The sequence below is a fragment of the Mesoplodon densirostris genome, chromosome 2, assembly GCF_025265405.1.
Source record: "Mesoplodon densirostris isolate mMesDen1 chromosome 2, mMesDen1 primary haplotype, whole genome shotgun sequence".
Classification (NCBI taxonomy): Eukaryota; Metazoa; Chordata; class Mammalia; order Artiodactyla; family Ziphiidae; genus Mesoplodon; species Mesoplodon densirostris.
In genome coordinates, this window is record NC_082662.1 from 69,719,697 (window position 1) to 69,731,953 (window position 12,257).

At 35.3% G+C, this 12,257-nt stretch overlaps 1 protein-coding gene across 7 annotated transcripts in view; it reads left to right on the plus strand.

The window, feature by feature from the left end:
• MIGA1 (mitoguardin 1) overlaps positions 1–12,257 on the plus strand; it is a 98,433-nt gene that overhangs the window by 18,874 nt on the left and 67,302 nt on the right. For all 7 annotated transcript variants that reach the window (XM_060089983.1, XM_060089985.1, XM_060089987.1 and 4 more), the window contains exon 3: positions 10,639–10,816. In XM_060089983.1, the coding sequence (XP_059945966.1) occupies positions 10,639–10,816 (178 nt within the window). The remainder of the gene's footprint in view (positions 1–10,638; positions 10,817–12,257) is intronic.

Genomic DNA, 12,257 nt, shown 5'->3' on the forward strand with positions numbered 1-12,257 from the left:
AGAATGAGTTTGAGAATGTTCCTCCCTCTGCTATATTTTGGAAGAGTTTGAGAAGGATAGGTGTTAGCTCTTCTCTAAATGTTTGATAGAATTCGCCTGTGAAGCCAAGCCTTGGTAAATTTAAGAAAATTGAAATTGTATCAAGTATCTTTTCCAACCACAATGCTATGAGACTAGATATCAATTACAGGAAAAGATCTGTAAAAAATACAAACACCTGGAGGCTAAACAATACACTACTTAATAACGAAGTAATCACTGAAGAAATCAAAGAGGAAATCAAAAAGTACCTAGAAACAAATGACAATGGAGACACGACGACCCAAAACTTACGGGATGCAGGAAAAGCAGTTCTAAGAGGGAAGTTTATAGCAATAAAATCCTACCTTAAGAAACAGGAAACATCTCAAATAAACAACCTAACCTTGCACCTAAAGCAATTAGAGAAGGAAGAACAAAAAACCCCAAAGTTAGCAGAAGGAAAGAAATCATAAAAATCAGATCAGAAATAAATAAAAAAGAAATGAAGGAAACGATAGCAAAGATCAATAAAACTAAAAGCTGGTTCTTTGAGAAGATAAGCAAAATTGATAAACTATTAACCAGACTCATCAAGAAAAAAAGGGAGAAGACTCTAATCAATAGAATTAGAAATGAAAAAGAAGTAACAACTGACACTGCAGAAATACAAAAAATTATGAGAGATTACTACAAGCAACTCTATGCCAATAAAATGGACCACCTGGGAGAAATGGACAAATTCTTAGAAATGCACAACCTGCCAAGACTGAACCAGGAAGAAATAGAAAATATGAATAGACCAATCACAAGCACTGAAATTGAGACTGTGATTTAAAATCTTCCAACAAATAACAGTGCCTTTTAAAGAGTAGAAGTTTTAAATTCTGAAGTCCAGTTTTTCAACTTTTTAAAAAAACTGGGTCAGGATTTTGGTGTCATCTCAAAGAAATATTTGTCTAATCAAAGATCACAAAGATTTTCTCCTATACTTTTTCTGGAACCTTTACAGTTTTAGGTTTTGTGTTTAAGTCTGTGATCCATTAGTTATTTGTTGTGTATGGTGTGAAACATAGATTGGAATTCCATTTTATTGCATATGGATGCTCAGTTTTTTCCAGCACTAGTTTTTTTTTATATATCTTTATTTGAGTATAATTGCTTTACATTGTTGTGTTAGTTTCTGCTGTATAACAAAGTGAATCAGCTATACGTATACGTAATCCCCACATCCCCTCCCTCTTGAGCCTCCCTCCCACCCTGGCACTAGTTGTTGAAAAGACTACTCTTTTTTCACTGGACTGCCTTTTTGTACCTTTGCCAAAAATCAGTCATCTGTATATGTATGGGTCTATTTCTGTACTCTCTCTCTTGTTGCATTGATCTGTTTGTCTCTTTGTGTCAACACAACAGTGTTTTGTTTACTGTAGCTTTATAGTAAGTCTCAAAATCAAGTAAGGTTAGTCTTCCAACTTTGTTTTTCTTTTTCAAAATTGTTTGGACTATTCTTGATCCTTTTCATTTCCATATGAATTTTATTTTTTTGGCTGCACTTGTGTCTTGTAGGATCTTAGTTCCCTGACCAGGGATTATACCCGCGCCCTCAGCAGTGAAAGCATGGAGTCCTAACCATTGGACAACCAGGGAATTCCCTGTATATGAAATTTAGAAATCAAGTATCAGTTTTTATCAAAAAAAAAAAATCTTGCTAGGATTGTCATTGGGATTTTATTGAATCTATAGATCAATTTGGGGACAGTTGACATCTTTGAGTCTTTCAACCTATAAATGTGTTACGTCTTTCCAAATATTTAGGTTTTCTTTCTTGAACCTCAGCAGTGTTTGCTAGTTTTCAGGATACATGTCTTTCACATCTTTTGTCGGATTTATCCTTAAGTATTTCATATTGTATGATGCTACTGTAAATGGTATTTTTGAAATTTCAATTTCCAGTTATTTATTACTAGTATATGAAAATAGACTTTTGTATATTGATATTATATTTTATAGCTTTATTAAACTCAGTTATTAGTTCTGGTAGCTTTTTGTATGTTTCATAGGGTTTTTCTACACAGATGATCATGTGGTTTTAAATGGTAATGAATAATTGTTTTTATTCTATTATTACATTATAGTTTAAAGTTTATGTTAATTCAATTTTTATTTTTACACAGTTTTATTATAGAAAATTTTAAGCATATACAAAATCGAATAGTTTAATGAACCCCCATATACCTGACACTCAGCCTCAACAGATAGCAATGCATGGGCAATCTTATTTTTCTTTTTTTCTTTTTTAAAATTTTTATTGGAGTATAGTTGATTTACAATATTGCATTAGTTTCAGGTATACAGCAAAGTGAATCAGTTATACCTATACATATATCCACTCTTCTTTAGATTCTTTTCCATACAAGTCATTACAGAGTATTGAGTAGAGTTTGCATAGCCTATCTTGTTTCCTCTGTTTTCATATCCATTTCCTCCTCCATCCTTACTGGATTCTTTTTTTTTTTTTTTTTTTTGCGTTTACACGGGCCTCTCACTGTTGTGGCCTCTCCCGTTGCGGAGCACAGGCTCTGGACGCGCAGGCTCAGTGGCCATGGCTTACGGGCCCAGCCGCTCCGTGGCATATGGGATCTTCCTGGACCAGGGCACGAACCCGTGTCCCCTGCATTGGCAGGCAGACTCTCAGCCACTGTGCCACCAGGGAAGCCCCCTCACTGGATTCTTTTGAGGCAAATCAATACATCATATTATTTCATCTGTAACTGTTTCATTTTATATCTCACCTCTTAAAGTAGAATCACCCCAATAACATTACATCCTTCCATACAATAGTAATTCCTTAATACTATCAGTATCCAGTCAGTGTTTAATTTCTCCTGTTGTCTTATGAGTATTTTTTGTTTGTTTTTGTTTTGTTTGATGGAATTGAGGTATCTTTTAAATCTCTTAGGTATCTGTCAACTCTTAGATCTCTTTTAATCTGTAGTTTGCCCATACCGTTTTTTGTTTGTTTGTTTGTTTTTGCTTTGCTTTTATTTTCTCTGTGGAAGAAACCGTGTTCTTTAGTGTGACAGGATAATCCTGATTATATTCTCTCCACTGTATTTTTCTATGAATTGAGTTAGATTGGAGTATCAATTAAATTCAGTTTGTTTGTTGCTAAAGCTAAGTTATAGGAAATACATAATATCTGGTTGACTCTGTGACGTTGGCGGTCTTTGATAATTATTATTGGATCTGCTAATTCAAGAGGTCGTAAAATGGTGACATCATTCTATATTTCCTTCTTAATTTATTAGATAAAATATATCAATGAAGAGAAACTTTCTGTCACTACTTGGGTACCTTGGTGCAGTTTGCATAGAAATGGCAGAATAATTGCTTCTTTCCTTTTTATTGACCAGATTGTAAAATAATGAGATGGTTCTTTAGTATTCGTCAGAGCTGATCAAGGAGGGTTTAAAAAAAGATCATTTTGATCTCACAGATTTAATTATATATGATATATTAAACCGTGACTTTATTTATCCTTATTTATGCTCAAATGAACTCATTTTGGCCAGTGAGAGCCTATTCAAGTTGGCCTGTTTGTGCTTTAGATACAACTCTGTTGACAGCCTCCTTGCTATCTGGTATGAGAAGATGTTACAGGCTCCTCTCATACTTTTCATGCCCCATACCTGGAATCAGCCACTTCTCCAAGAAACCCTTTAGTGTAAAATGATATTTAAAGACAAGAGACTGTGTACCATGGGTCAATTCAGTTCTTTAAAGATTTTTATTTATTTATTAATTTTTGGCTGCACCGCATGGCTTGTGGGATCTTAGTTCCCCAACCAGGGATCAAACCAAGGCCCTCGGCAGCGAAATCACGGAGTCTTAACCACTGGACTGCCAGGGGATTCCCAGTTCAGTTTAATTGAATAGTTGTGCGAAGGAAAACAACCCAATCATAAAATTCTTCCAAATTTTCATTGGTTTGAATTAACTGGGATTAGCAGCTGTGTTGATACAGCTTTATTTTCTAAAAACTTTAAGTACTTATAGATTCACAGGAGGTTGAAAAAATAGTACAGAGAGGTTCAATTATTTGTTCCTTTTTATTGTGGTATTCCGTAGTCTGTATATGGATTTACCAGTTTGTTAACATTCATTTATTGAGGGACATTTTGGCTGTTTCCAGTTTTGATTATTATAAATAAAGCTGCTATGAACATTTGTGTACAGGTTTGGTGTGGGCACAAGTTTTTATTTTTCTGGGATATATGCTCAGGAATGTGATTACTGGGTCATATGGTAAGTGGATGTTTAGTTTTTAAAGAAATTGCCAAATTATTTTCCAGAATGGTTGTCCCATTTTAAATTTCCAACAACTATATATGAGAAGTAGTATTCATATCCTCACCAGCATTTGATATTGTCACTAAAAAATTTTTTTTTAGCTGTTCTAATAGGTGTGTCATATGTCACAGTAGATTTAATTAACATTTCTCTATTGATTGATGACGTTGAATATCTTTTTGTGTGTGTGTGTGTGTGTGTGTGTGTGTGTCTATGCCATCCATGTATCATCTTCTGTGAAATGAAATGTCTCTTCATGTCCTTCGCCTGTTTTCTAATTGGATTGTTTTCTTACTGTTGAATTTCAAGAGTTCTTCATGAATTCTGTAAACAAGTCCTTTGTCAGATAGGTGGCTTACAAATAACAGTATTTTCTCCCAGTCTGTAGCCTGTTTTTTCATCCTCTTAACAAGGTCTGTCAGAGCTTTATCTCTCTTTTTTTGGAAAGAATTTTACTTATCAAAGTTGTAAAGATTGTACAGAGAATTTCCATATACTCTTCACCCAATTTTCCTTAATGTATACATCTATCATAACTCTAGTATAATCACTAAAACTAAGAAATTAACATTGGCATAATATTCTTAACTAAAAACTGTAGACTTTATTTATTGTGTTGGCCAAAAAGTTCCTTTGGTTTTTGAGTAAAAATAAAAGACACATTTTTCATTTTCACCACGAACTTTATTGAACAACATATTCACCGTTTTGTTCCACTACCTTCTGCCATTTTTCAGGCAACTTCATGATTCCATCTTGCCAAAACTTTTTATCTTATTGAGCAAAGAACCGTTCTAGGTGCCTTTTACAGTCTTCCAGGGAAGTGAAATTTTTTCATTAGAGAATTTTGTAAAGACCAAAATAAATGGAAATCCGAAGGTGTAATGTCTGGAGAATACGGTAGATGAATCAGAACTTCCCGCCAAGCTGTAACGGCTTTTGCTTCGTCATGAAAGAAACATGCGGTCTTGCGTTATCCTGATGGAAGATTTTGTGTTTTCTGTTGACTAATTCTGGATGCTTTTCGTTGAGTGCTGCTTTCAGTTGGTCTAACTGGGAGCAGTACTTGTTGGAATTAATCGTTTGGTTTTCTGGAAGGAGCTCATAATAGAGAACCCCCTTCCAATCCCACCATATACGCAGCATCACCTTCTTTGGATCAAGAAGAGCCTTTGGTGTGTTTGGTGGTGTTTCATTTCACTTGTCCCATGATCTCTTCTGTTCCACATTATTGTACAGTATCCACTTTTCATCACCCATCACAATTTGTTTTAAAAACGGAACGTTTTTGTTATGTTTAAGTAGCGATTCGCCTGCGGAAATACAGTCGAGAAGGTTTTTTTCTGCTTAACTTACGTGGAACCCAAACATCAAAGTGATTAACATAACCAAGCTGGTGCAAATGATTTTCAGCACTTGATTTGGATATTTTGAGTATGTCGGCTATTTCCTGTGTGGTATAACGTTGATTGGCAGCTGTCACAATTCAGTCTAACAAAATTGTTTCTCATGAAGTTAAAGAGATAGGTGCTACTAGAGCAATCGTATGGGGAAACCGAACGAACTTTTTGGCCAACCCAATTTTTTTTTAAATGTAATTACTTAAATTTCATTTCTTTTTCCACATTGCTTTTAGTTGTTAAGTCTCCTTAGTCTTCTTTAATCTGTGACAGTTCCTTCAATCTTTCCTTGCCTTTAATGCTTGACACTTTTGAAGAGTACAAATTAGGTATTTTATAGACTGTTCTTCAATTGAATTTGTCTGATGTTTTCTCAGGATTGCATTGAGATTATTCATTTTTGACACGAAACCACAGTGCATTATATCGGGATACTTGATGATGTGTATATGTCTTTTACAGGTGATGTTAACCTTGATCACTTGATTTAAGTTTTTCCGCTGTTTTTTCTCTTTGTAAATAAATTTGGAGGTAGGTGCTTTGAGACTATGCAAATATATTGTTTCTCCTTAAACCTTTGTCCCCTAATTTTATTTTATTTTATTTTTTAATAAATTTTATTTATTTATTTATTTATTTATTTATTTCTGGCTGCGTTGGGTCTTTGTTGGCTGTGTGCAGGTTTTCTCTAGTTGCGGCGAGCAGGGGCTACTCTTCTTTGTGGTGCACAGGCTTCTCATTGCAGTGACTTCTCGTTTCAGAGCTCGGGCTCTAGGCCCGTGGGCTTCAGTAGTTGTGGCACGCACACCTCAGTACTTGTTGCATGCAGGCTCAGTGGTTTTGGTGCATGGGCTTAGTTGCTCTGTGGCATGTCCAGGGATCTTCCTGGACCGGGGATTGAACCCATGTCCCCTGCATTGGCAGGCAGATTCTTAGATACTGTGCCACCAGGGAAGTCCCTGTCCCCTAATTTTAGCACTTAGTAGTGAATCTTGCCTTAAGCAGTTATTACCATAGCGTTTATTGGTGATTTTCTATTTCCTTCATTCCTTCTACACTCATTATTTAAAATTATTCTGTAAGGGAGAGTTGTCCCTTCTTCCCCTTTTTTTAATTTATTCAATTATTGATTTATATCATTTTGGGTATTTATTTTGTTCTTTGGTTTATAATCTAATACTATTATTTATTTTATTGTTCAAACTGTTCCATATTTGGCTTTGGAAGCTCTTTCAGGTTGGCTCCTGTGTCTTTTGACATGCCTGACATGCCCTCTTTTTTTTTTCTCCTCTCCATGTTCATTTTGTATTTTCTCTGCCTCAGTCCTGGAATTACCCACTTTTCCGGGGAGCTTTGGCTCTCTTTAGTCTCCATATTTAGTTCTCTTTAGTCTCTGGTAATTAGAAACTAAGATCTGGATGCAAGGTGTGTGCATTGCTACTGGGATGTTGCTATTTCTAGGCCCTCTTAGGAGACAGAACTAGGATATGTGTGAATGCATACTGATCAGTGTATTTATACACAACTGTATTTCTGATTTTGTCTATCTGTATATATTAAAAAGAAAAAGCAAAACATGAGTTCATATTAATACTTCTTTTTTAATATATTGAGATTATATTATGGCTTTTCTTCCTTAGTTTGTTATTATGTTGAAGTATATTGATTAGTTTTTGAATGTTGAACCAGATTTGAATTCCTAGGATATACACCATTTGGTCATATATATTATTCCTTTTGTATATTGCTGGATTTGATTTGTTAATATTTTATGAAGGATTTCTGCATCTATCAATGTTGGTCTGTAGGTTTGTTTTTGTTTTTGTAATGTCTTTGGTTTTGATGTTAATAGTAATGCTGGGTTTGTAAAAAATTGGGAAGTGTTCCCTCTTTGTAGGATTTGATATTTCTTCCTTGAATATCTGGTAGAATTTGGCTTATAATTTGCTTTGTTAGAAGATTTTAACTACATATTCAGTTTCTTTAGTAGGTATTTAAATATTTGTGCTATCTATTTCTTCTTGAGTAAATTTTTTTTTCCAAATTTATTTATTTTTGGCTGCATTGGGTCTTCGTTGCTGCGCGCGGGCTTTCTCTAGTTGTGGTGATTGGGGGCTACTCTTTGTTGCGGTGCACGGGCTTCTCATTGCGGTGGCTTCCCTTGTTGCAGAGCACAGGCTCTAGGCGCATGGGCTTCAGTAGTTGTGGCACACTGGCTCAGTAGTTGTGGCTTACGGGCTCTAGAGCACAGGCTCAGTAGTTGTGGCATGGGCTTAGTTGCTCCGCGGCATGTGGGATCTTCCCGGACCAGGGATTGAACCCTTGTCGCCTGCATTGGCAGGCGGATTCCTACCACTGTGCCACCAGGGAAGCGCCTTCCTGAGTAAATTTGATGGGTTCTCTCTTTTAAGGAATTAGCCCGTTTTATCTAAGTTGTTGAATTTATGGGCATAGAGTTGTTCATAGTAATCATTATTTTTTTATCCTTTTCATATCTGTGAGGTTTGTAGTGATGGCCCTTCTTTCATTTCTGATTTTGGTAATATGTATCTTTTCTTTCTCCCTTTCTTTTTGATCAGACTGACTAGAGGTTTATCAGTTTTATTTATTTAAAAAAAAACCTAAGGGCTTCCCTGTTGGCACAGTGGTTAAGAATCCGCCTGCCAATGCAGGGGACATGGGTTCAAGCCCTGGTCTGGGAAGATCCCACATGCCGCGGAGCAACTAAGCCCTTGCGCCACAACTACTGAGCCTGCGCTCTAGAGCCCGTGAGCCACAACTATTGAGTCCACATGCCACAACTGCTGAAGCCCGTGTGCCTAGAGCCCATGCTCCACAACAAGAGAAGCCATTGCAATGAGAAGTTCGCGCACCGCGAGGCAGAGTAGCCCCTGCTCACCGCAACTAGAGAGCCCATGCACAGCAACGAAGACCCAACACAGCCAAGAATAAATAAATAAAATAAATTAAACAAAACAAAACAAAACAAAACCAGGAATTCCCTGGTGGTCCCGTGGTTGGGACTCTGAACTTCCACTGTCCAGGGCCTGGGTTTGACCCCTGGTCAGGGAACTAAGATCCTGCAAGCTGCGCAGCGCAGCCAAAACAATAAAAAATTAAAAATTAAAAAACCCAAACAACTCTTGATTTTATTGAGTTTGTTTTCCATTTCATTGATTTCTGTGTAGTCTGTATTACTTCCTAATTTTCTGCTTGCTTTAGATTGGATTTGGTCTTTTTTTCCTAAGGTCAAAGCTCAGATTTTTCTCTTTTTTTTTCTTTTTTTTTTTTGCGGTACACGGGCCTCTCACTGTTGTGGCCTCTCCCGTTGCGGAGCACAGGCTCCGGACGCACAGGCTCAGCGGCCATGGCTCACAGGCCCAGCCGCTCTGTGACGTGGGATCTTCCCGGACCGGGGCACAAACCGGTGTCCGCTGCATCAGCAGGCGGACTCTCAACCACTGCGCCACCAGGGAAGCCCCCTTTTTTTCTTAATATAAACATTTAATGGTATAAATTTCCCTCTAAAGTTAAAACTGGATCCCACAGTTTAAGGCTTTTGTTCCTTTTGGGGGACAAAAGAGAAGGGTACTGATGCAGTTCATGTCCCTCAACAAAAGTTCCTGTTTCCCTTTCACAGTTCACCATTAGGAAGACTTTCTTAGGACTCTTGCAGTCTTTTCTATGCGTACTTGGTGGAATTCATGAAGATAAAATCGTCCAAAAAGTGTGAATTACCCTTATATTTGAACCACACATGCTCCCCTGGGAAGGGTGATTCACCGTCCTTTACCAGTACTCTCTCAGTCTCCACCAATTTACCAACCATGCTAGCTGAACTCTTCTTACTGATATCCTGATATGCCTTCTTCCTGCATGTCAGTGTTCATGTCTTATCTCTCCAGGTGAGAACCTGTGTCTTCTTAGTTTTGGGGCCAGTTGATTACCCTCCAACTTCTGCATTCTGATGGGTTCAAAAAAATTGAGAATTTGTCATTTGGCTTTTTTGTTTTTGGAAGGTTGGAAGTGACAGTCTTTCTAGCTTTCTGCATCCCCAAGCCTATAGCTTTATTTTAAAGTTCTTTTGCATTTTAGGTGATTAATAGTGTTTGTCCCTCAAGACAAAGTTAATTACCTCTTGCTCTTATGTTAGTACTTAGTACATACTTACATTACTGCATTTATCACACTATACTGTAATTATTTGTAATACATTATTTGTATATTTGTCTCTACTATTAGTACAGTCTTGAGGGAAGCAAGATCTGTATCTTCTGTATACCTGGTGCTTCTTGATAAATGAAAGACATTTGATATATGCTTATTGAATAGAATTATACTAAGATTTTAATTTTCATTTTCATAGCACAGTCCTGGAATATTGTAAGATGCTAAGTAAATATTTGTTGATTAATTCATGAATAAAAGGGCTTATTTAAATGATATTTATAAATTGAGTTAATTTATGTTTACCCACATTTCCAGATAGTTTTAAAAAATTGGTTCATTTAAAAAGTCTGATTTAATCATTACTGCAATTAAAAATCTTGCTGTGATTCAGATAGAAGATTGAGTTGCATGAATTAATCATTAGTTGTTCAACAGATATTAATGGGATTGAATTATTTTGTGCTCCTGGTAACTTCTGGGGCATTATTATTTATCTGAGAAATGCAGAGCAGTGGATAATAAATTACTACATTTTTGGGGTTTGTCTTTAAAATTCAAATTGGGCTAGTTGTCATTGAAAGAGTAAAATAATATCTTGGTAGTATTTAGAACTAGATTAGCTTAAGAATAATTTTAGTCCTTATGTCGATTTTAAACAAACAAATAAGACTTTTTTTCAATCTAATTGCATCTTTTCCAGATCAAGTTTTCGCCAGTAGCTAAAAAGTTATTTGTGGTAACTGCAGTGAGTGTTGTATCTGTAATTTTTCTGGCCCGTCACTTTAAAAGAAGACGTGGAAAGAAGAAAGGAAAAATATTACCATGGGAACCAGAGCATCTCATACTTGAATACACTAAAAGAGCAGCATCAGACAAAGGTATGTAGAAATAGCTGAATTAAGTCTGCAAAGGAAATTTTTTATGTAAATCATTACTGGAGTACAGTGATTTCAGTGTTTTGGTTTCTAAAATTTCCTTGCTTAATATTTAACTCACAAGTAATGCAGATTAATTTTAGAAAGATTAGAAAATACAGACAAGCAAACAGAAAAAATTAAAATCACTTGAAATTCTGCTACCCAGAAATAAATACTGCTAATACTTTGGTATATATCTATCCATTTATATTTGCACTTAAATATCATATTGAGACATAAAATTTTATATTATGTACAAGTAAATGATTTATGCATTTTAAGTAAAATTCATACCTTTTGTAACCTGCCTTTAAAATATTTAACATTATATAAGAATTTCTTTAAATGTCAATAAATATATCTCTGTGCTATCATTTTTAATATGTATTTAGTGTACAAATGTACTCTAATTATTTAACTAGTTCCCTGTTCTCTTTAGGTTGTTTTTCTTGCTTTGCATATACTTGTCTGGTTTATTTCCTAAGTTTATAAAGTTCTAGAAGTAGAATTGCTGGCCTTTAAAGGATCTATAGTTTTTGTTAGAGATCTGATACATATTATCAAATTGTATCAATAGAAATAATTTCTTGAGCATGCTGATTTATTTTTGAATTTTAAATTATTTTAAATTCATTATTTGATTTATCATATGATTTTGTGATTTGTTGGCCCAACAAATAATGAATGAATGACTATTTTGTGCCACGTGTAGTGAACATTACAACAATAATGATGCCTCTCACTTACTGATGTTTTATTAGACCTTGGGTGCAGTGCTACATGCTATATATTCACTGTGTTAATTTAACCTTTATAACAATCCTATGAATTAGGACTATAATCCTATGTTATTGTTCCCATTTTATACCTAAGAAAATTGAGATATGGAAAAGTTGAGTGACTTGCTCAAGTTCATATAACTAATAAGTGCAAGGATTTGAATTGAGGAGTGTCTTAACTGCTGCATTAAGATAAACTAAGGCACAGTGTCTGCCCTAGATGAATGCGTAGATGGTTAGGGGAGACAGACGTATAAAAGACTGATTACAATATAATGTGATAAGGATAAAGTTTAGAGGTAATTCAGGAAAGAAGTTCTTATATTTTGTTAAATTTATAATTTGAAGGTTCATAGTTGCCAGTATTTTTATGCTGATTACAGTAGACCATTCAAATACCACCTTGAGTAATTGATACATGTTTTAATCTTCATTTCAGAAGCAGATTTTAGCAGTGTTAAAAACATTATATAGAGTTGTAGATTTTAATAATGGTATACATTTAATAATTTACACAATTGAGGGAAATGTGTTTTAAAATGAGTCCTCTGAATGAATATATAAACTTTGAAATTTTACCTGAAATTTATCATTGGAGTTATTGATACTTTTAATATTAATAT